We start from the raw sequence: 24,994 nt of genomic DNA on the forward strand, positions 1-24,994 counted from the left end.
GTCAGTAGCATGATAAAGGATGAGACAAACAGGTTTCATTTATTCTGCTTATGCACGGGTTGTTGTACTTTTATTGTTACCTCATTCACTAAACAGCTCAATGGTGCAAGATTACCATACACAGAATTAGAACATCTGCATGACACATCTAGGCTATACAGCGAATGGATTATGATTATTACAAATACAGGAAACATATTTACATTTTAATTCAAGCCCCATACAACACAGATATTTACAAAATAAGTATGAAAATGAAGCCAATCTGACAAATAATGTACAGTGATAATGTCGTGGTTTGTCATTTTTGTGAACAAATCAGAAGGAATGTCAGTTAAAAACAAATAAGTCTTCTGACTGGGGTCAGTGGGGAAGATGCAAAATATCATGGCTAGTTTTGTTTTAAAGGCAGCATGGGAAAGCGTTGAGGTGAAGACATCTTGAGAAACAATGGTATACTGTAATTTTGGATGCCTAACAACAATAGCTACTTCTTAATATACTCCCTGATATTAGAAAAACAAACAAGAAATAACAAAAAGCGCAACTGCAACATTCTAGATGGCTAGCTATCACTTCTATGGTTTAAGTTCAAAAGCAAACTTATTTCAGACTACTTTCTAAAAGTAAGCACTAAAGTGACCCATCTCCCTACAACTGGGCTCAAATGGGTTACCATTTTAGTTCCTTTTTGATAATGGAAATAATACACAGCAACATCCTGATAGTACATTCAACTTTCTCTTCAAACTGCCTCCGCTTGCAAATGCTGCACGCCATCATTTGGTTCATTTGTAGTGAAACAACTGAAATTGAGCAGACTTTATTTGATCAGTTAGTTATACCTTTTATTATTCTGTGCAAAGAGCTGCAAACTAATATATACATTGCAAAACGATAAATACAGATGAAACAATCCATAATAATATCTATCATATAGATTAGTTGCCAAGTGGAAATCTTTGCTTTGACAGGTAATCATATCAATATGTTAATATTAGCTCATACATGTCATTATTCAATACAGTGAAGTTAATGGGAGGTAAACTTTGCTTTTGATCAGTGCATAGAGGCTGCTCTGTAATCTTGGAGGTTGAGGAAAGCTTGTCCTCCTACAACTGATCATTTTTCAGTACGGATACCCTGACATGGAGAACCATTTCTGCAGCTCTTAAAGTAACAATCCAACAACGAGCCAAAGGTTTTTCTATCTGCCCTGCTATAGGTTGGTTGACCTGAGGGCAGAATGTCTTTCAGCGATTTTCATATGTTCTGAGAAAATGTTGTCGATGAATTTCCAAACTGAAAAATGATGTCGTCCTAATTTTAGCAATAACTTTATGAAGCCCCAAACACAGAGGGTTGTCCACAATTGTCACTGTCTCTACACACTCAAACTTCAACTCATCTTTTCAGCGTGCCGAGGGCAAATGTAACTACTGGTTGGTTGGCCAGAGCCATCTCATAGCCCTCTGAATATTCCATTCTTTACATACGTACAGTACAAAGCAACCAAATGTAGAGACAGAGCCCCCATTTTAATGTCACTTCATAATAATTTGGAGTGACCTAAAACGTGTGGCCGCAGTTGACCTATCGTGACGAGCAGAACAAATATTTCCAGAAATAATATCAGAAAAAAGCATCAGAGCATATTCTATCCCTTTGAGCCCAGACAGTGGTCTATAGTTAGTAAACATTAGCAGTCTCAGAGATACTCAACACATCATCATGCACACTGCCCAGCTAACACATTTTTGGTTCCCAGAATATTACGGGAACTTTTGTTTTTTTAGGTTGTGATACGTTCTGTGTTAGCTGGGTGGTAACCCATCAACCGTCACTTTCTTATCAATACTTACGTTAGAAGACCTCGTATTTACTGCCGGCGCTAAGATTCAATCAATCTTGGCTTGAATATGTCTGGTCTGCTCTATAGTCTTGCTATAGTTATATGTAAATGTGCAAAATAATGTTAAAACATAGCTGGATAAAACTTCACTCCTTTCGCATTTCTTCCATTTTTTCATATCAAAATCCATTATGGAATGACCGCATAGTATAAAATAATCAACAGTGCTAATAAAAAAATAACTTATGAGTAGTTAGCTGAGTTAATTAGGTTTAGATTCAAGAAAGAATAACAAAAGCAAAATGTATGGGATTCTGTGGGAAATCCCCCACCCTGTTCGTTCACCATTTCACCCGAAGAAACACAGTACCTGATGGTTTTCATGAGAGTGAATGGACCAGATACAGGCTATCACCTGGTCTATTTCTGCAAGGCAACACACTACAACCTTCACCAAATAACTATCAAGGGGGTCAAGGCTATTCAACCCTACTTAGTTCCCTTGGTTCCTTCGTTTGCACTGTGTTATGTCTTTAGTTGTTACACAAGGATGCGATGATAAAACACTGAATAAATGCTGAGGTCCAGTGTGGCTATGTGAGCCGAATAGCCATGAACCTACATAGAGCAGTGTAGGAAAAGCACTAAGAGTAAGACTAACAAATTCTAAGAGGAATGTCTTTTAAATCCTTAATGAGAGGCGACTAGCACAAGGATCCTGGAACATTATGTACAAATGACATTCTCCTCACAGTACTGTCCCCCCTCCTCCTCCCTCTATCGGTGACTTGGTATATTCCTGCTCTAATTATCTATCTATTCAGTGATTGAGATATCAAGGACAGCTGAACTGGCAAAAGAGTAGAGGGGTGTTCAGTAATGTATTTTCATGGGAATAGTCCAATTTAATATTTTCATTACTGAATCGTGTTTATTTCGCAAGTTGTATTTCTAATGTCATACTCCTAACGCCAAATCGCTTTGAAAGTCCTTGCAGGTAGACAGAGAGCAATGCTTAAATTTGGGGTGGATTTGTGTATACAGAGGTCAAAACAGTGGGACATGGATACCACGTGGATAACAATAGTGTTTCTCCAATGCTGCAGTAATGTCTAACTGAAAATGGCAATCTTTACCAACAATTGTTGTTTTCCCATTCGATATTTCACACAAAAATTCAGGGGAGTGGGGGGTGTATGAGGGCTAGATTATACTTTAAGAGGGGCAGAGGCCCAACGCAAAGTCTCGTAGACTGAAAACCTGTTTTCCCTAGCAGCAATAGTTCTTGAACCAGCGGTGCTTTCTGTTGGAGAGCATAAACAGATATTTCTCATGTAGTTCCTCATCTTTTTTGTTTCCCAGTAGTTTTTTAACTGTCATATTTGTGATTTTTTTTGGTGTGTAAAATAAGCAAACCTGGTCTTCTCCTGAGGAATGCTGCTGTTGTCATGCAGGCGCATAAAATAAAATATTCTTGATAGACAGCTAACACTGATAAAGACAATCTTTACAGACAATTAGTAAACTTAAAGAGAGTGGTCAGAACCTGTTTCTGAAGAATCGTGCACATACAAGTAGACTATTACGACATGCTACTAGTTAGAGGGGTCAGGGAGGGGTAATGACGACAAAGCAAAACAAAACACGAAAACGAATCCCAAACGAAAACACGAGAGGCTGGGAGAGGGAAATAGAGAGGGGGGAGAGTTGGGGGTGTTGGAGGGTTGGATAGGGGGGGGTAAGCAGATTTTCAGGAACTGAAACTTTTAGTTGCTTGAGAGGAGACTTAAGCCACAAGTCTACATACAAGAGAAAACCGTCAAGAATCACAATGGTTAATAAGTGTTAACACTTGGTGTGTGTTCCAAGGCTAGTCTGAAGAATAGGAGCCATGTTTTCCTGCACACAGACAAACTATCAGTTCTTCAGCAGACCAGAGCGCCTTCTCGCCAACTTGGACCTGTGAGTTGAAGGAAAAACAACAACTGTAAGCAAAAAACAGCATACGTATATATCCCACCAAGTTGGGTACTGGGCTAAAAAAATTGTAGATTAGAGCACTGGAAAAATGTTGTAAACGTACACTAAAGCAAGAAGCTATACTTTATTTTACTGGCAAAGGTATATCAAAATAAACAATTATAGAAAATGAAATAATTTCTCTATGGGTAGCATCAGAGCCTTATCAACATCAGTACTCTCAGTAGTCTTCTTTGGGTTATATTCAATGGTAATGCTTAAATCACTAAGGGCTGGTTTCTTGGACCCAAATCAAGCCTGGACTTAAATGCACTTTTATATGGACATTCTCCATGGAGAATGTTGTTTTTACTCCAGGACTAAGCATGAACTGGGTACAAGGAAACGGGTACTAAATAGCTCACAATGTTGTATTTCTAGTTAGGGGACTGTGTACAGTACCTTATTGTTCCCGCTAGAAGCGGGTTGAAGGCGTATAGCCAGTCGTTCATGTCTTTGTCATTGTTGGCCTGGAGCAGGATCCCTCTGTGCTTTGTGCACACAGCGAATGTGTTGGGTGTCTACAGAGGATTCAAATAACACACGAGGAAGTTAGTTACCCTTGTGGCAAGCCATTTACACATGTAAGGGCATTATGTGCCATTGTCGTTCAACCTGAAGAGCTCGTATCAATCCTGTTCTACTCCTAAAACTCCACATCGTGCGTGGGTATAGTGTTGACCCATTAAAATGCCTGTACATGCCAAACAGGTGAAATTCGTTTGTGTTTGTGTGCGCACATGCATGTGGGCCCACCTTGAGCATGGCCTGCTGGTCCTCGCTGTATTCCACCTGGGCAGTGGACAGGTTGAGCACTCCCCTCTCCACCGGGTCCTTGTCGTTGTTGTAGATAAACACGTAGGGCCGGCGCACCACCACAAAGTGCTTCACCCACGAGTTGGACCGCGGCTCCATGAAGCTCAGGAAACCCTTCTTGGACACCACAGACCTGTGGTGGGAGAGAACAGGGGCTCAGTTCGGTTCATTGGTTTTTAGCTATGAAACTACGACAACCACTCGAACATGCAGTGTTAACAATAGGAGTTAGTCTAGCCACTCACCAAGCCTATACTCTTTGTAAATGTATTGTGATATATGGTTGTCTGCGTGAATACTGTATGTCTGTGTCTAACGCATTATGTATGGAACGTTTGTGACGTGCTGTCTATCTGTGTGTAATGCATACTGGCATGCCGTATGATTAAAAAACAATGAAGTCATCGTCATCATCATGCCCACTGCTAACACGAGGGGACGAGGACATAGCAGTTACCCTGGTCTCATCTCCTCGATGTCGGGCACCAGGTTGAGGAACTCGTTTTTGCCGGCTCGAGCCAGATAAGACGTCTCCAGGGTGGGCACCATGGGGAAGTTCTCATAGTCCGAGCAGGAGGGGCTGGAGGCGCGAGAATTGGCCTCTGGGGTCCTGGGAAACAATGAAGAGTGTCAGTCTGATGCTACTAAGAATTAAATATTCAAAACTATCACATATTCAGAAGCACTTCATAAACATTTTAACTGTAGGGTGTGTCCCAGAATATAGTATACAAACCTGTGGCTCGGACATGAATATTTAGCCTATTTCTTATGACCGTTTTAAATGGCTGTAACAGTATATAGGAGGCTTAAAGTGCCACTCCCTCAATTATGCACAAAAGTGTATACCAGGTTGATGAAGCTCAAGTGTTATTATACAGAGTGGTCAATACTGGATGTCATTTAGAATGGGAGGTGTGTTCATTTCAAATGGAGTCCACTATATGTATTCTACTATAGTCTACTGGATTCCACTATATGTATTCTACTATAGTCTACTATATTGTACTATAATGGAGTCCACTATATGTATTCTACTATAGTCTACTGGATTCTACTATAATGGAGTCTACTATAATAGAGTCTTACTTCTGATCCACGGAGCTACAGCGGGAGTCGGCCAGAGAGGGGCAGGTGGAGGAGGGGGTGAGGGTGGCACTGCTGAAGCTGGTCACCGACGGGTCACGGCCCATGGGGGAGATGTCTGACAGCTTGAGAGAGAGCGAGAGAGAGGAAACAAGGAAGGGAGATTAAGACAGTAGTAACAACACTGATTTGGTGAAACTTAGTTGGCAGACAATGTCATGTTGTTCTGTTAAGGCATTGCAGCTTGTTATCCACCTCTACTGTATCTCACCTTGCAGTCACTGATGCTGTTGCACACCTGGTTGTATTCACTGTTGAAAGTGTGGGTCAGAAGGCGAAGGCACTACAGGACAACAGATAATATGGTGAATGTTATGTTGTGTACATTGTGTCCTATTCGTTGTGAAATGTTTGTTGTTGACTTTATGGATATGATTCTGCAGCAAAACCAATTTCCCCTTGAGGGACAATACAGTTTTCTACTATGAGTTATTCCAGCGCTGGGCTGAAATTCACAACAAACCAGTGGGCTGCTCGAGAAAGCAGGCTATAACTCTGGTTCATTATTGGTTGTTAAGACAATTATATTGGGGCAACTTCAAGCTTATATTTCCAAATATTGTGCAATCGGAAAGTATTCAGACCCCTTGACTTTTTCCACATTTTGTTACGTTACAGCCTTATTCTAAAATGTATAAAATATTTTTTTCCTAATCAATCTACACACAATACCCCTTTAATGACAAAGCAAAAACAGGTTTTGCAAATAAAAACCCCAGAAAAACCTTATTTACATATGTATTTAGACCCTTTGCTATGAGACTCGAAATTGAGCTCATGTGCATCCTGTTTCTATTGATCATCCTTGAGATGTTTCTACAACTTGATTGGAGTCCACCTGTGGTAAATTCAATTGTTTGGACATGATTTGGAAAGGCACACTCCTGTCTATATAAGGTCCCACAGTTGACATTGAATGTCAGAGCAAAAACCAAGCCATGAGGTCGAAGGAATTGTTTATAGAGCTCCGATACAGGATTGTGTCGATGAACGGAGCAAAGTACAGAGATATCCTTGATGAAAACCTGCTCCAGAGCGCTCAGGACCTCAGACTGGGGTGAAAGTTCACCTTCCAACAGGACAACGACCCTAAGCACACAGCCAAGACAATGCAGGATTGGCATTGGGACAAGTCTCTGAATGTCCTTGAGTGGCCCAGCAAGAGGCCGGACTTGAACCTGATCGAGCATTTCTGGAAAGACCTGAACATAGCTGTGCAGCAACACTCCCCATCCAACCTGAAAGAGCTTGAGGGGATCTGCAGAGAGGAATGGGAGAAACTCCCCAAATACAGGTGTGCCAAGATTGTAGCGTCATACCCAAGAACACTTGAAGCTATAATCGCTGCTAAAGATGCCTCAACAAAGTACTGAGTAAAGGGTCTGAATACTTATGTAAATGTGATATTTATGTTTTTTATTTTTAATACATTTTCAAAAAATCTGTTTTTGCTGTGGCATTGTGGGGTATTCTGTATAGATTGATAAAAGAGAAACACAAATGAATCAATTTTAGAATAAGGCTGCAACGTAACAAAATGTTGAAAAAGTCAAGGGGTCTGAATACTTTCCGAATGCACTGTATTTAGGTCAGTTAGCTGGCCAACTCATTGACCCTGCTTTCTGGAACACCCCACCCCATTCTCATTTCTTTGTTGGGGACAATGTGCAGTACAACTTTAGCAGATACAGTTTGTAAACCATTAAAACAGGGTCATATTCATTAGTAATCAAACAAAAGAAAATGGACTGAAACAGAGAGACTACTTGGACTTAAGAAACTAATTTCCGTTTTCCTTCAAACATTTTCCGTTGCATGCCCTAATGAATATAACCCTGGGGTGTATTTATTAGTGCACACCGTAACAAACCGTACCTACTGAAAACAAGTGTTTCTTATTGGACAAGTTCAGGTTAATCCCTCCCAGTTTCAGCCCATTTTTAAAATGATCTTTGCTTTCTCCTCCCTCACCTTGGTGGCCAGCTCCTTCTCGCGGTCCACCAGGCTCTCGATGTCAGCTGAGTCGTAGCCACTGCTCTCGCTGGGTGTGATTGCACTCTCGAAGGTGGTGCTGGAGATCTGGGAAGAGATGGAGGTGGAGGTGCTCAGGGTGCCGCTGCTCATGCTAGGGGACAGTGACTCGCTCAGGGACTTGCTGGTGGGCCCCCCAGGGCCTGTAGCTGGAGCAGTCTCCACCAGCTTCTCTCTCAGCAGCAGCAGGTGACGCGTCTTCTCCACCTGGAGGGGGAAGGAAAAGGAACGAAGCGTGAGAGAGTTTGAAATTAATTTGATCCAAATTGTGCACTATACAGGGAAGAGGGCTTTGGTCAAACGTAATGCCTTATACAGGACATAGGGCTCTAGCAAAAATAATCCATTATATAGGGAATATGGCTCTGGTCTAAATTAGTGCACTATAGGTTTTTGTTGTTGTTGCCATTTCAGGCTTTCCTTTGCCCTCAACGTTCTCATAGTGCCCAGTCACCTCATGCAGCTGCTCCATTTTCTCCAGCTCCCATTGGTGCTCCAAGATGAGGCTGTCTCCTCTGGGCCTCCAGCCAGCCAGGTTCTCCTCTCCCCGGACGTAGGCCACAGAAGTGTCCAGAATCTTCCTCCTCCTCCGCTGCATACCTGAGTAGCAAACAAACATGCACTTGTCAGTATAGAGTGGAAGGGGGGAGAGAGACAGGGATATATAGAGAGAGAGAGCATGCAGACAGCTTGGACCCTGTCATGAATTTAAACCAGCTCTGATTAAGACATACGAAGGTTGAAACGTCACTACCTCTGAGGGTGGCTGTTATATCAATACACAACTTATATCAATACACAACTGTTTGTCTGGACTTATACCACGCACACACAAGCGCTATAGAGAACAGGGGAGTGGAGAGGAGTATGTTTGGGGGGTATATTTTAGCTATCCTCTGTGCTATTAAGTTGGGTTCATAGATAAGGCTAACTGTGCTTTTATCCCAATACCAACAGTGTTTCGAGAGAGAGATTGCACTAACCTGGGCTTCCTGTGTCAGACATCTTGCACAAGCTCAGCTCATAGATGCCAGTCACTCTGTTGCTGTAATACGGAACACAAGAGGCTATATTAGGGTGTTGTTCATCAAGGTCGTATCTTAAGGCTGAACACAAAATGGCTGATAGCTGATTATTTGTCAACATAGATAACCGACAGCTGTGTATTAGTCATACACAGGAGGTTGGTGGCACCTTAATTGGGGAGGACAGGCTCGTGGTAATGGCTGGAGCAGAATTGTTGGAATGGTATTTGATACCATTCTATTGCTCCGTTCCAGCCATTATTATGAGCCGTCTTCCCCTCAGCAGCCTCTACTGGAGTGATAAAGGGTGGACAGCTGCTTATTTTTCAACAGAGATATCTGACAGCTGTCTACGAGTCATATAAAGAATGCACACAAAATGGCTGACAGCTGCTTATTTGTCAACAGAGATATCTGACAGCTGTCTATGAGTCATACAGAAGGTGGACACAAAATGACTGTCAGATGCCTTACCAGTCAGGGGTCTTGGAGTAGCCGCTTCCAAAGAGGTTCCTCAGGGAGCGGGGAGGGGAGATCTTGGCGTCTCGGGAGTAGAAGACCATGCAGATGTCTTTGGTAATAATGGCAGGCTGAATGCAGTGGTCGAGCTGTGGAGTGGAGAAACGGTTAGCATGTTAGCGCTCAAGCTCCTCAGTGCAGAGCACTGTAAATGACTGGAGTGGATACTGTAACACTACTGTATATAGTGCTTATGGGGCTGTTATACATCCTTATTCACAATACATCCTTATTTACATGTATGCAGCCCTTTTAAGTACAGCCGAATAAGAATATCTGTATTGTAGTAGTACATGTTTATAAGTTTGATTTACCTACAAGTGCCCTTGACATTTATCAATTATAGATATCATTTTACGTATTTCATTGATGATAATTGTCATCGGCAAATAAAATCCCTAAATCCTAAGCAGTAGGCCTAGAGACGGTAGATTATGTTTTATTAATACACAATTACACAATACCAATTCATTATTGAGACAGGATTCCCTAGGTTGGTGGCTACAGTAAAATCAAAATGGCAGACAGGGCTGACCTCCAGGTATGCAGACAGGGTCATGAAGATCTTCTCTCCGTAGGGAGTGACTCGGTTGAGCAGAAGGGAGTTGTGCAGAGAGCTGTCCCACACAGCCTCGAATCTGTAGAAGGTCCTGAGAGGAAAAGATGAAAGAGGTCAGTGTCTCCACGTTTACAGACTGAGGCTATGTCTGAAATGACAACCTATTTCCTGTAAAGCACACTACTTTTGTGCACTAGAAGTAGTGTATTATAGGCAATAGGGTGTCTGTGGCTCTGGCTAAAAGTAGTGCACTGTATAGGTAATAGCTGCCATTTTGGACGCACCCTGGTGGATCATTTCAACTGTGTGGGACATTTCTAAAATGGCTGTTCAGTGTCACAATGAGGCTGGTTGTGGTTCCTCCAAGGTTCTCTCCTTTATATCACAATAGAGGTGTGAGAGTAAGCAACCAACAGTTCATAATATAGCCTGATGTAGCCGCGTAATCTACTCACTGAAGGTTAGAGAAAAATCACTGGGGTTGGGGTCAATTTAGGCAACCATATTGCACATCAACTATTGCTATGATATTGCTAGTAGTATTTTGAAAGACTTTGCAAATGCTACCAGAACATCATTTCGTAATAGACAAAGGTCTGTATGGCATGTGGACACAACCAGACACATATTATAGGAAGTAGCCTAGCTGTAACTAAGTTAATAAGTAGCCATGGGGAGTAACTGAAGTAAATGTCAGTGCTATCTACTGCTTTCTTCCCCCAACTGTTACCAAAACATATACTAGAGTAGAAAATAGAGCCCAGCGATACGTTACAAATGTTAATATTTGTAACCTAACTTGCTTTTTCTAACTGTTTGAGGGGAAAATAAAGCTGTATTAAAATGGACGAATTGAAGAGGGGATAATACTGGATTCTAAGCATTATATGACACACCAATTAATCCCTGAACTATGGTTGTGGAAGGGCAAGCACTGCTACCGCGCTACACACGCGGTCCTGGTGACGACTAGGTGTGAGGAAACACACGGAGGTGAGACCTGAACAGCACGCACGCTTTGAGCAGGTGTCACGCTACAACAAGTGTGAAAAGCTTGTCAAGAGCTTTGAGTGCTTAAGCTTTTTATAGATAAGGGCCAATTGAATTATTATGAAGGGAAATTAAGTATGGTCAAAAGTAGTGCACTAAACAGGGAATAGGGTGCCATTTGGGATGCATACACCCTTGGGAGTGAGGACACCTCATATACAGAAGGGTTCATTCCATTGTGTTCTACTCTTGAAATGTCACAATCTTCACAGTCTGATTGTGCGGTTGATTAAAAAAAAAACGAATGGCTCTGATTGCAAGACGCTCTGAATAAGATAACGGCTAAATTACTTAAATGTCAGTGTAAATCTGTGCTGCGCCTACTCGTTTGTGACGACTGTGTCATGTTTTTTTTTATACTTGTTTTCCCCATGGGGAAATTACATTTTGATCCATTGACTTTGTTGGGGTCCGTCAATGAGCAACAGACCAATGGTTTGCAATGAAAGTAGCGGAAGGTGTATTTTTCACTACTTATGTACAAATTGTCTCTAACCACCAGGGGGCACTACCTCACCTTTAGCTCGCCTGACCCTGCCCTCATCCCTCTAGGACTCACCATGGCTGACAGACACTACGCAGGTTTAGTAGATTAGTAGAGCATGCTACAAGGACGTTTAATAGCTAGTAGCTAAACTTGCATATGGAGCGATACCGAAGTCACCACTAAGCCATGGGATAGCATGTTTTACAGTAATTCGTCTTTAGATTCCTATTGCTTTTGTGCAAGACAAAGGGACTTAGCAGTGTGACCTTCTCCGAAGTCAGAAAAGCCTCAGTTAACAAAAGGGTGAATAATAGGCTATGATAGCCGTGATAATAGGATGATAAAAGGACGAAACCCTCCTCGTTTCACAATGTGATGAATTGACAAATGAGCGCAATCAAAGAGCTCTAGAAAAGAACATTTCCAAGCTAATAGGTTTGTACTGGCTAGAAGGATATTAACCAATGGGAGTGATATCAAAAGGTGTAAGACAAGAGAACACAAATTAAGAGTTATTACTACAGGCTAAGGGGCAAATCCTAACTTCCCATTGAAATCAATGCATGACTAAGTGACAATTATGACTTAATTGCAAGATAGGATTCGCCCCAATGTCTATAAAAAGCCAAAGAGAACCATAAAGCTTATTTCAGAGAAGACGCTTTATGTTCCTTGGTTGCTGGTACCTAGCAATATCCTTATCAAGACAAAGCCTGAGCAAAATCAAGAGTCCAGCCGCAGCAGGAGAAAAAAACAAAAGAGAGAAAGCAGAGAGTCAAGCAACAGAAACAATGAAGTAAATCAAAAAAGAGAGCAGAATGTTAGCACTGGAAATGAATGTGATTGCCCACATGCAACGATGTATGTGTACATACATCCAATGTCAGAGCTGAAAAACGCAAACACTGAAATGGGCCATTCTGCTGTCTCTTCTAGCCAGGAAGACAGTGACGATTCCTTTCAATTTGGACAGTTATTCTGTTATGAATAACAAAACGGGTATTGTGTTTCTACTTCTCACAGGCAACATGCATGCCAATTCAATATCATTACCATATTTCACTATGCAGTACAACAAAGATAATCATGTATAATTAGGATTCCTAGACTACTAAATAAAATACCCTATAGTCTGGTTTCCCGGACACAGAGTCTAGTTTTGGATTACAAAGGCACTTTTACTTGAGAATCTCCATTGAAAATACTTCTTAGTCCAGGAATAGGCCTCATCTGTATCTGGGAAACCAACCCTTTAAGAAAATTCATATAATCCATCCAAAGACATAATATTCTTATACCGTATGATTATCTTCTATGCCTGTATGCCTGCACCCTCCTGCACACCATGAGCTAAAACCTAGGCATTCAATTGGGGAGCTAGCGCAATTTGATGGTTCTACACTGCCCTACCAAGCAAAAAGGCTTGGTAGGGCAGTGTAGCACCATAGCGTGGAACTGAGAAAAATGGCTTTTATTTTTCCTTGGTTTCACAGTACCTTTATGTAGTTACTGCTAACATGACCCCCATTTTCTCCAAAACACAATACAGGCAGGATACTTGTCCACATGATTAAGTATGTATTTAATGTAGCAAAAATTACATTAACTCATTTTAGACCAAATGAGCAGTTACTGCCTTTTTGCTTGGTAGGGCAGTACTGGCGTACCTGTTAGCGTTGTGGGATGATTTGATATTTTTGGCCGAGATGATGTTGAGGGACAGGACAGCATCTGCTGCCGAGTCGTCCACCTCTGGCTTGTTCCTGATCCGACCTGAGGAAACAAGCAACACAGGATGTTCTCATGATGATGAAGCCCTGTCTCTCCGGTAACGTCGTCAGACACTGGGGTTTGAGTCAAATTTCATTCAAATCAGTCAGTTCATGAAGTGACTTGATTTTTTTTTAATGATTAGCTTTTCTTTGTTTATTTAGACAATTTAAAATAGTTGCCGCTTTTCAATTATCTGGAACCAATGTCCTTGGGTAGGCCAGTTGTGTATTTGTGTGCTAACATAGCTGAGGCAAATCCATATGTATTTTATATTTCTCAAATAAAATTAATTCAGTTGGATAGTGTATTGCCTTTATTTTGAAGCACTCACCAACAACCAGCTCACGCACGTCCTTCCAGTGGAGCTCGCTGCCCTTCTCGTGGATGAGGGTGACGGTGATCCGCCGCTGAATCCCCTGCAGCACAAGGAAACAGTATCAGTCAGTATCACAGTAGCCCAGACACAATGACTGAACATGTCAATATCAACAGCGATACCATCATAAACAGTCAAATCATGTAATATTATGAATTATGATCAAAAAGGCAAAACTGATTCCAGATCAGCACTTCTACTGTGAGACGCTTTATGAATATGGGCCCTGAGGGGTCACTGTACTGTACCTGATGCAGTAGGTAGGTTCCATGGCAGGGCAGTCCTCCACTGTGATCCACCACAGCTGGTATGTACCTACGGAAAGAAGCCAGGGACAAACATAAGTCTGGAACAGCCAAACCCCTGTGTTTGTATGTGCATGCGTCCGCATGTGTGTATGCTCGTGTGCATGCGACCGTGAGTGAGCGCAGACTTGGACACTCACTCTCCGGTGGGCTCCAGTTCGCTGATCTCGAACCACACCAGCAGGTCGTACTTGCTCACACACTGGCCCAGGTTGGACTTGCTGATGGTGTTGAGCTTGGTGGCTGGTACTGGGGGGAAACACACACACACAGAGACCGAGACAGCGACAGAGAGAGAGAGAGAGAGAGAGAGAGAGCGAGTGAGACGCGCACACAAACCCATTAGACAATCTCAATAGCATGTGGTAACAGAGGGGGCTGCTGAAATAAACTCGAGAGAAACATGAATTCTGGATTTCTTGAAAAAATGAATATGAACAGGGGATGATAATCATGCACGTACAGGACGTGTCCTACTATTATAAACTCAGATTTGTCTTGGAGCTGTGGTGTACGTAAAACAATGGTTAAACGGATAGTGACGATGACATGCGGAAACTGCTGTAACACGCTAATGTGTTATTATAAGCCTGTAAACATTCACTAATCAATACTCCTCACTGTACTCGAAGGGCTTAATTCACAAGGTACAAAACAACTGTCCAATTCTAAATCCACTACAATTTAATTAAGCCGGGAACATGGCAATCTCCATTTAAATACTATCAAGGAGTGACACTAGAACACAGCCTGTCCAAAGGCAAATCACAAATTATAACACATCACGATTATAACTCCACCTACATGTACATATTACCTCAACTAACCGGTGCCCCCGCACATTGACTCTGTAACAGTACCCCCCCCCCTGTATATAGTCTCGCTATTGTTATTTTACTGCTGCTCTTTAATTACTTGTTACTTTTATTTCTTATCCGTATTTTTAAAAACTGCATTGTTGGTTATGGGCTCGTAAGTAATTCACTGTAAGGTCTACACCTGCTGTATTTCGGCGCATATGACTAATAACATTTGATTTACCTCCTTCGCTTTTAACAATTTTTCTACAGCAGATAGAGATTTGCTATTCAACTATTCACTCAACAATGTCAGAGATGGTTAAAAGGAAACATACATTTTTCTGTTTGTGTGTGTTTAGGTAATGGAACTGAAGCCCAAACAGCTTTAGGCCTGTGTTCTCATGCTGTCTCGTCTCTCTGCAGCAGACACATAGTGAGCAATATGTTGAGAGAGAATGCTAAGAGTGTGCAAAGCTGTAATCAAGGAAAAGTGTGGCTATATTGAAAAATCTCAAATATAGTTTGATTTGTTGATCACTTCTTTGGTTACTACAGGATTCTATGTGTTTTTTCATAATGTTGATGTCTTCACTATTATGCTACTATGTAGAAAAAAACTAAAACTAAATAAAAAGCCTGGAATGAGGTGTGTCCAGACTATTGGTTCTTTAAGTATGGTGATGATATCATATTGATTGTGAGGTCCATGGTAATTCCCAGCCCTAAAAGGTATGTGGCTGGTTGGTATGTGAGAGACAATGGAGGGGACTTGGACTAGAACTAGAACTGGGCCAGACAAAACTAGGATGCACCACACCACTGAACCACACCGGCCTATGCCAACTACAGCCAGAAGACAAAACAAAAGCACAGCACAGGGCTACAGTAGAGTAGCCTGATTCCACATCTGTTTGTGTGTATATAGTCAACTCGCCGACGGTCGTTGTCGATGCAGCACAAACAGATCTGGGACCAGGCTAATAGTACAGCGCAGACTGCTGCTACTCCCAGCTAACTACTCTCACGGTTCTAATGTCCGCTGTACCAACCATGGTGTCTGGGTACAGTCAGCACGGGGCTGGTGGGCATGGGAAGGAAGGGGAAGTGAGAGAGCTGGTCAGCCCCGTCCTCCAGGCTGGCCACTGCCGTGGATGCTAGGGCATTGGCATGCTCGGACAGTGTGTCCAGCACCTGGCCGGGCACGGAGCCAGTCATCAGGTAACGAATCAACTCTATTTTACGGGCGTGGTCTGAGACGGGGTGGGGGGGTTGGTCATATGGCGTAGGGGTGGGAGTGAATGGAAGAGAGAGGGAGTAAGAAAAATGTGGGTGAGTGGAAGAGAGTTCGGGAAAGAGAATGAGAGAGAGATGGATATGGATTTAGTCGAACGGGAAGGACATAGAGGGTGTGGGTGAGTAGTGACAAGGAAATGGGTCAGAAAACAAAATGTCAAAAAAAAGGAAAGAAGAGGGGAAGATATGAGACATGCAGTTGTGACTGGATACACAGTGTGGTGGCGATTTAAAAAAAATTCATTGGATAAAGGGACGGCAAGATTTTCTGCAATGCTGTTCACGATACTGTATCTGTAGAATCCTTACCTGGCTTAGACAGGGGCATTGGAATAGGGTAGTACTTCCTGGCAGCCTGAGGAGGACTAAAAACAAACAAAAAGATTACACATTTAGTATTTAAAATTTAATTGCTTTTTGGTATGTTTTTGTTTTTAATGTCATTACTTGAGCTTTTAATGTGATGTTTTTAATGTGCTGGATGTGAGCCTTAAGACATTCTGGCTAATGTTAATTAGAGAGACAACAAATCATGGTGTGCTGGTCTGGAAAACAATTATGTAGTACTACAGTAGCAAAAGACCTTGTTAACAAATGGACAGTTGAGAGTGCGGGCTTTACTTTACTACTAGACAACCCATCATTACCAATGAATCATTAATAAAGGTATGTGGGGGTGTGGCATGATGTAGCTCCTAGATCCTGATCTTGGATCAGTGTAGCATTTTCTCCTATAGGATTGGGGGAGGGGAAGCTGATCTTGGATCTGTATCTAGGGAAAACTTCACCCTGGAGCATACCGTATGTGTGCAGGTGACCAATCAACCTACCTTATGAGGTCCTGACCGTGCAGGTGCAGAGGGTGCTGCTGGTAGTGACCAAACACCTCAAACACGATGGGCTTGGTCTTGATGTACTCAATGAACGACTCAGTCACCTCCACTGAAATCTACACAACAGGAGGGAATGGGAAAATGAATCAGCTTTGGGTCATATTTCTATACCTTTGTGTATGTGAGACGTTTGTGTGCTGTGTACGTGCGTTGTGCATGTGTGTGCACTCACATTCTGGACGTGATAGAAGCCCAGAGGAGTTCCTTTCCCAGTGTTCTTCAGAGGCTCTGTGGAGAAGGCTTCGTCGTGACGATGGAGGAAACTGAGGAGCCAACAGATGATGCGTGATTATTACAAATAACAATACTGTACATTTAAGTAAAGTGTTACTAAAAGGTCGATACAAATGAAAAGCGACAGGTATGATACTGTTGTTATGACTTGTATTTAACACCCTACCCTGATAAGGTCTTATTATCATCCTCTCATAACGATCCTGACTAAATAACAGCCATTTGGAATTAGTTACATATCACATATAAGCCTTATAACATATTATAATAAGACATCATAAAGGCTCATACATGCTTATAACAAGAATTAAACCATTGTACCTGTCGGCCTTAAGTGTCATCGGTACTTCTGTTCCACACACGCACGCACGCACGCACGCTTCAAAAGTTTTGGGTCACTTAGAAATGTCCTTGTTTTTGAAAGAAAAGCACATTCTTTGTCCATTAAAATAACATCAAATTAATCAAAATACAGTGGAGACATTGTTAATGTTGTAAATTAATATTGTAGCTGGAATAAGCTGATTTTATGGAATATCTACAGTTGACGTCGGAATTTACATATACCTTACCCAAATACATTCAAACTCAGTTTCACAATTCCTGACATTTAATCCTAGTAAAAAGTCCATGTCTTAGGTCAGTTAGGATCACCACTTTATTTTAAGAATGTGAAATGTCAGAATAATAGAGCTGGTGTAACTGAGTCAGGTTTGTAGGCCTCCTTGCTCGCACGTGCTTTTTCAGTTCTGCCCACACATTTTCTATAGGATTGAGGTCAGGGCTTTGTGATGGCCACTCCAATACCTTGATTTTGTTGTCCTTAAGCCATTTTGCCACAACTTTGGAAGTATGCTTTGATTCATTGTCCATTTGGAAGACCCATTTGCGATCAAGCTTTAACTTCCTGACTGATGTCTTGAGATGTTGCTTCAATATATCCACATAATTTTCCTACCTCATGATGCCATCTATTTTGTGAAGTACACCATTCCCTCCTGCAGGAAAGCACCTCACAACATGATGCTGCCACCCCCGTGCTTCACGGTTGGGACGGTGGCTTGCAAGCGTCCCCCTTTTTCCTCCAAACATAATGATGGTCATTATGGACAAACAGTTCTATTTTTGTTTCATCAGACCAGAGGACGTCTCCAAAAAGTACAAACTTTGTCCCCATGTGCAGTTAAAAACTGTAGTCTGGCTTTTTTTACTGGCTGTTTTGGAGCAGTGGCTTCTTCCTTGCTTAGCGGCCTTTCAGGTTATGTCGATATAGGACTCGTTTTACTGTGGATATAGATACTTTTGTACCTGTTTCCTCCAGCATCTTCACAAGGTCCTTTGTGTTGTTCTGGGATTGATTTGCACTTTTCACACCAAAGTACGTTCATCTCTAGGAGACAGAACATGTCTCCTTCCTGAGCGGTATGACGGCTGCGTGGTCCCATGGTGTTTATACTTGTATACCATTGTTTGTACAGATGAACGTGGTACCTTCAGGCATTTAGAAATTGCTCCCAAAGATTAACCAGACTTGGAGGTCTACAATTTTCTGAGGTCTTGACTGATTGCTTGACATCATGGGAAAATCAAAAGTAAAGAGGCACTGAGTTTGAAAGTAGGCCTTGAATTACATCCACAGGTACACCTTCAATTGACTCAAAGACTTGACAGTCTACTGTTGTCCTGAGAAATGAAGGCTATTCCATTCGAGAAATTGCCAAGAAACTTAAGATCTTGTACAACGCTGTGTACTACTCCCTTCACAGAACAGTGCTCTTCAACAGTGAAGAGGCAACTCTGGGATGCTGGCCTTCTAGGCAGTTCCTCTGTCCAGTGTCGGTGTTCTTTTGCCCATCTTAATCTTTTATTTTTATTGGCCAGTCTGAGATATGTTCTTTTCTTTGCAACTCTTGCCTAGAAGGCCAGCATCCCGGAGTTGCCTCTTCACTGTTGACGTTGAGACTGATGTTTTGTGGGTACTATTTAATGAAGCTGCCAGTTGAGGACTTGTGAGGCATCTGTGTTTCTCAAACTAGACACTAATGTACTTGTCCTCTTGCTCAGTTGTGCACCGGGGTCTCCCACTCCTCATTCTATTCTGGTTAGAGCCAGTTTGCGCTGTTTTGTAAAGGGAATATTTTTCATTTCTCAGAACAAGAATAGACTGACGAGTTTCAGAAGAAATGTATTTGTTTATGGACATTTTGAGCCTGTAATTGAACCCTCAAATGCTGATGCTCCAGATACTCAACTAGTCTAAAGGCCAGTTTTATTGCTTCTTTAATCAGAACAGTTTCAGCTCTGCTAACATAATTGCAAAAGGGTTTACTAATGATCAATTAGCCTTTTAAAATGATAAACTTGGATTAGCTAACACAATGTGCCATTTTAACTCAATGGTGCTGATAATGGGCCTCTGTACGGCTATGTAGATATTCCATTAAAAACAGCCGTTTCCAGCTACAATAGTCATTTACAAAATTAACAACGTCTATACTGTATTCCTGATAAATTTGATGTTATTTTATGGACCAAAAAATGTGCTTTTCTTTCAAAAACAAGGACATTTCTAAGTGGCCCCAAACTTTTGAACGGTTATATATCTATATCTATCTGTCTTCAGATCAACCTCACAGGCCCCGGAGGGTGTGCGTGTGCTCCGGGGCCTGTGAGGTTGATCTGAGGACAGATCTGATAACAGCCGACCAACTCACTTGAACTGGCAGAAGATGTCGGCATACTCCGGGAGAATGCCGCTGGCTTGGAGCACGGTCACACGGAAGGTAAAGATACTGCCCACCTCCAGTTGGCCGGCCAGTCCTTCTTCGCGACTAAGCTTAGGGTCAACCAAGTTCCCCTGAACCAGCTTCAGGTCTGTCACAAAACACCCACAGCAAAGGGTTAAAACATGCAGCGGACAGATACATACCAGGATGAACACAATGTAAAACGTTGTGTGTTATCCTCAATTTCCTTACATTTACTTTTCCCCCAATTTCATGATATCCAATTGGTAGTTACAGTCTTGTCCCATCGCTGCAAATCCCCTATGGACTTGGGAGGCGAAGATCTAGAGCCATGCTTCTTGACACACTGCTCGCTTAACCTGTAAGCCATCCGCACCAATGTGTCGGAGGAAACGCCGTCCAACTGGCGACCGAGGTCAGCTTGCATGCGTCCGCCTCGCCACAAGGAGTCATTAGAACGCGGTGGGACAAGGACATTCCGGCCGGCCAAACACTCCCCTAACCCGTACGACGCTGGGCCAATTGTGTGCCGCCTCATGGGTCTCCCGATCACGGCCTACTGGGATCGAACCACGGGCTGTAGTGACGCCTCAAGCACTGCGATGCAGTGCCTTAAACTGCTGCACCACTCGGGAGGCCAGGATTTTAGTGTTTTATTGATAGAGACTGGTATAAGGGGAAAGGGGATGTGGGTAGATGCAGAGGTGAAAAGGCTGGTAGGGCCGTGATTCTATTCAACGCGGGCAGGGGGACCATACATGTGCCAGAGACAGCGGCTTTAACTGCTAGACCAACTCTCTCTACTTTCCTCCATATTTTTCGCTCTCCCTGTCCTCCTTCCCTCTTTATTTACAGTTCAACAGCTCAATAAAGTGCACAATGAAAGGAAGGTTTATGGTCAAAGTTTATTATGTTTTTCTATCAAATGGCTTATGTGGACGATTGTAAATTCCTTCACAGGGAAACTAAATATGACTGCACCAACCAGATGTCACTTTACACTCAGAGTTTCACATTAGCCAAAATGTATTTTTTATTTAACTAGGCAAGTCAGTTAAGAACACATTTTTATTTACAATGACGGCCTAGGAACAGTGGGTTAACTGCCTTGTTCAGGGGCAGACAGACAAAACACACATCCAGGCTGTGTAAGGGCTATTTGACCAAGAAGTAGAGTGATTTTTACCTTGTCAGCTTGGGGATTTGATCTAGCAACCTTTCGGTTACTGGCCCAACGCTCTAACCACTAGGCTACCTGCTGCCCCATGACCTTTAGTAATTTAAATCTATTTGATTTTTATGACTGAAGGCATTTTCCAACTCTTGTATCAACCTATTTCAATTCATCCTCCATCTTCAATAAGAATATCTGCCACCAGTGTGCCATCATTGTAGAGGCAGGACGCCATCCACCCTCCCCCGCCTACAAACATTTGGTTGAAAATGTTGCTTTAAGAGGCCCTGGATGTTAATTTGGGTGCCTTTGCAGAGCCCCAACGAGAAAATAATTTAGGGACAACACTGTCTGCCACTATTAATTCCCACTCAATTCAAGCCATTGGCCGGCAAGATGTAGGCCTAATACTTATGAGAGGGTCTTGGAGCTGCGCCGGTCTCTCCTTCCTTACCCATGTCATTGATTCTGTTCTGCTCCTCGGAGGGGGTGATGATCTCTGAACTCTGACCCTGGCCCTCCACGAAGCGCAGCTCCTCAAGAGAAAGGCCAGAGTGGGTCATGACTGTGGAAGGAAAGTCATTCTGATGGGAGGGAGGGAGCGAGAGAGAGAAAGAGGGAGAGAGAGAGAAAGACAGAGGGAGTGAGATATTAGCATATAGCTGCTTTGATAGTGAACATTTGAAGAAAAAAAAAACACTGGGAAAATGTTGCTGATTAAAAGACACGTTTATTGGGAGGTGTATGGAATGTAGACAAGATTAAGCCTAGTCCTAGACTAAAAAGCACTTTCAATGGAGAATCCCCATTGAACATGCTTTTGAGTCCAGGGAAATCGGCCATAACGTTTCAAAAAAAAAAAGAGTTTGTCTGACGTGGCCTTACCTTTTTGAAGTACTCGTCGTCAAAGGATATCTTGGCAGTTCCCGACTGTCTCACTCCTGACCCGTAGTCTGGGGCCTCCTCGTCGGCTACAAAGACACATTTTAAAAGTCATTGTCATCGCGTTCGTCAGTCCCAGTTATTAACGTGGTGTGTTGACAAGAGCAGACTCGTCTCTTCAAAGAGCACAAAGCAGTCGACTCAGAATTCTCTCTCAGGTCGCTAGAAAACCGAGGGCCTTTCAACATTTCTTCCAGTCATTCTGATTCATTGTAGAGTTAGATCTGGTATTTTCTTGTATAAAATTGTTTTGTTGTGGTTTTAGTGAATGTGTTCTGTGATTAGGGTGCCTTGTCGCATTCTGTACACACATTCTGTTACATTCTACCTGGATACATACTCAAGGAACAGGATTGGACAATTATGTGACAGTATATAACATACTAATTGAATTCACAATGAGTATCAGAGTAGGAGTGCTGATCTAGGATAAGTTTGCCATTTAGATAATGGACAGGGGGACCTAATCCTAGATCAGCACTCCTCCTCTGAGACGCTTTGTAAATACAGGCCCAGGTCTGAGTCTTGTCAAAGAGGGTGTGTGTAGAGAGAAAGAGAGAGAGATGGAGCAGTACGCACCAGCGATGGCTTGGACACCGACACGCAGGAAACCACGCACATCGCCCTTCTCCGTCACTATGGCGACACGATGGACCAGGGGCACGGGGTAGAGCAGGTTGCTCAGGTACACAAAGGCTCTATGGGGGAAGGAGGGGGGAGAGAGGTGAGGATCTGACCCTACAAGCCCCTATTGGGGTCTGCTTTTGCCTCACAAGGCTTGGTCAAATTAACTTCTATTTAAGTCAATAAAAAAAGGCCAAGCGGATATTTTATTACTTTCTTAATTTGAATGCGGTAACATTTAGTTAAAGGGTTTATAACACGTTCATAGCACATAACATACTGCATCAGTAAACCGTATAGTGCTTATGAGTGCTGTATCTATGGGTTATAAATATACAATGTTATGGAGTCCTTATGCAAGTAGCTCTTCAAGTGTCTTTTAGAGGCATTCCTAACATCCACTGAAGTCAAGAAACGAAACTAAGTGAACATTTTACTGAAGCGGAAGTTAGGATTTAACCCTTAGTGAATTAATAGGTATTTAAATGAATTTGACCATGACTCAATGACAGTAGAGCAGGCCCTAAAGAAGTTAAGCTTGAGCCATCTGCGGCGTGACAATACATCCTAGTCACATGGAAGGGGTGTAATATGAGATCTAATGAGCCAATAACCAATCACTATGACTCATAGCAATGATTCAATTGACATTCGTGCAAGGGCGAGAGGCACACTTTTAGTTACACTCATCAGATGATCACTGAAGTGATTGAGTCCATGTTCCAAATGGCATCCTATTTCCTACATAGGGCTCTGGTCACAAGTAGTGCACTATGGGACCTTGTCAAAAGTAGGGCATTATATAGGGAATAGGGTGCCATTTGGGATGTGACCTTATGGTAAACTGAGAAATGCATTCAATCACAAATTAAGAGATATTTCAGAATAGACAAACACAAAAATAGACAAACTGCTAAAATGATATTGCAGCAAAAATAAAAACAATCTCTTTCAGGCATGTTGTTGAATGGTAAAACAGCAATACTAGCTAAATTGAAATGCAGCAGCCAGAGCCGACTCGCTTGTTATGTCGACGGGCTTTAGTCACACATTGACGTGTTGTTGCTTTGTGGGGGTTGATTTGCAGCGCCCCCGTTGCCCTAACTCTCCCCCTCCCTGTGCAGGAGAACTCAAAGCTGAGGCGATGGAGAGAGGAGAAATATAGCTGAAATATCTTTAGTCATGATGACGCAGGTAGGGCTGTTAACAGGACAGACTGGCTGGGCCTGCATCGATCTGCCGTCTGACTGAGACTGGATCCCAAATGGCACCCTGTTGCCTACATAGCGCACTAATTTTCATCCCTATGGGCCCGGGTCAAAAGTAGTGCACTATATAGAGAACAGGGCGCCATTGGGGATGCAGCCTGAGACCAGATGCGGTGGCTATGACATCTGAAATACAAACTGAGTTTATTCAGATGTACTATAAATACATATGTGTAGTATTTTTTTTACCACTAAGATTATTTACTTGATATCATTAATGTGAATTTGAAATCAGTATCACCTCCACTCCTACAATTATTAACGTCATCATTGTTATTATATGGGTAATTGATATCATTGCCATTGTATCACACATACAGTACCAGTCAAAAGTTTGGACACACCTACTCATTGAAGGGTTTTTCTTAATTTTGTACTATTTTCTACATTGTAGAATAATAGGGAAGACATCAAAACTATGTAGAAAATAGTAAAAAATTAAGAAAAACCCTTCAATGTGTAGGTGTGTCCAAACTTTTGACTGGTACTGTATACTGTTAACAAATATGACTACGGACATTGACAACAAAGCAAAGCAAAATACAATTCAAATAAAAATAAAATATAATAAAATAAGGTAATGAAGATTAAAAATAATAATCACCAAAACAAATGGACAATGAATTAGCCACTACAGATACCACAAAAACAGATGAGTTGTAGGGTGAAGTTGCCCCGATTGTATACTGGGTCAGTTTAGCATTTTCTCCACTAATGGGGATTGGGGGAGGGGAAGCTAATCCTACATCTGTACATAGTGGAAACTTCACCCGGGAGCAAAAAATGGTGGCATCTGGAGCAGAGCGGTATTAAGCCATAGAAATAGAATGTCATTCTATATCTACAGATGAAATAACACGCCTGGAGGATGACGGTGCTGGCTCTATTCTAATTCTAGAATTTTCTACTCTGCCTGCCTTGATTCTAAATGAGGCCTTACAAATAAGACACTGCTCCATAGCAGTGTGACACATTATGCTTCTTTTCAGTCTACCATCTTGCAATACATAGAAAAGGGTCCCAAATGGCACCCTATTCCCTACACACTACTTTTTAAAATC

General features: G+C 42.2%; 1 protein-coding gene across 10 annotated transcripts in view; it reads right to left on the minus strand.

Annotated features, from left to right (window-relative positions):
* Nucleotides 1–38: 38 nt before the first annotated feature.
* The window catches only part of kif1b (kinesin family member 1B), a 100,972-nt gene continuing 76,016 nt past the window's right edge, over nucleotides 39–24,994 (minus strand). For all 10 annotated transcript variants that reach the window (XM_014145804.2, XM_014145801.2, XM_045696144.1 and 7 more), the window contains 22 exons: nucleotides 22,621–22,739; nucleotides 21,985–22,070; nucleotides 21,554–21,683; nucleotides 19,893–20,052; nucleotides 17,117–17,207; nucleotides 16,882–17,000; nucleotides 16,361–16,416; nucleotides 14,099–14,207; nucleotides 13,902–13,968; nucleotides 13,609–13,693; nucleotides 13,172–13,277; nucleotides 9,944–10,058; nucleotides 9,364–9,497; nucleotides 8,848–8,909; nucleotides 8,319–8,464; nucleotides 7,805–8,071; nucleotides 6,045–6,116; nucleotides 5,777–5,898; nucleotides 5,145–5,297; nucleotides 4,628–4,820; nucleotides 4,274–4,392; nucleotides 39–3,812 (listed from right to left, as the gene is read on the minus strand). In XM_014145804.2, the coding sequence (XP_014001279.1) occupies nucleotides 3,770–3,812; nucleotides 4,274–4,392; nucleotides 4,628–4,820; nucleotides 5,145–5,297; nucleotides 5,777–5,898; nucleotides 6,045–6,116; nucleotides 7,805–8,071; nucleotides 8,319–8,464; nucleotides 8,848–8,909; nucleotides 9,364–9,497; nucleotides 9,944–10,058; nucleotides 13,172–13,277; nucleotides 13,609–13,693; nucleotides 13,902–13,968; nucleotides 14,099–14,207; nucleotides 16,361–16,416; nucleotides 16,882–17,000; nucleotides 17,117–17,207; nucleotides 19,893–20,052; nucleotides 21,554–21,683; nucleotides 21,985–22,070; nucleotides 22,621–22,739 (2,554 nt within the window). In that variant the 3' untranslated portion in view covers nucleotides 39–3,769. The remainder of the gene's footprint in view (nucleotides 3,813–4,273; nucleotides 4,393–4,627; nucleotides 4,821–5,144; nucleotides 5,298–5,776; nucleotides 5,899–6,044; nucleotides 6,117–7,804; nucleotides 8,072–8,318; nucleotides 8,465–8,847; nucleotides 8,910–9,363; nucleotides 9,498–9,943; nucleotides 10,059–13,171; nucleotides 13,278–13,608; nucleotides 13,694–13,901; nucleotides 13,969–14,098; nucleotides 14,208–16,360; nucleotides 16,417–16,881; nucleotides 17,001–17,116; nucleotides 17,208–19,892; nucleotides 20,053–21,553; nucleotides 21,684–21,984; nucleotides 22,071–22,620; nucleotides 22,740–24,994) is intronic.

The sequence above is a fragment of the Salmo salar genome, chromosome ssa15, assembly GCF_905237065.1.
Source record: "Salmo salar chromosome ssa15, Ssal_v3.1, whole genome shotgun sequence".
In the NCBI taxonomy this organism is placed as follows: domain Eukaryota; kingdom Metazoa; phylum Chordata; class Actinopteri; order Salmoniformes; family Salmonidae; genus Salmo; species Salmo salar.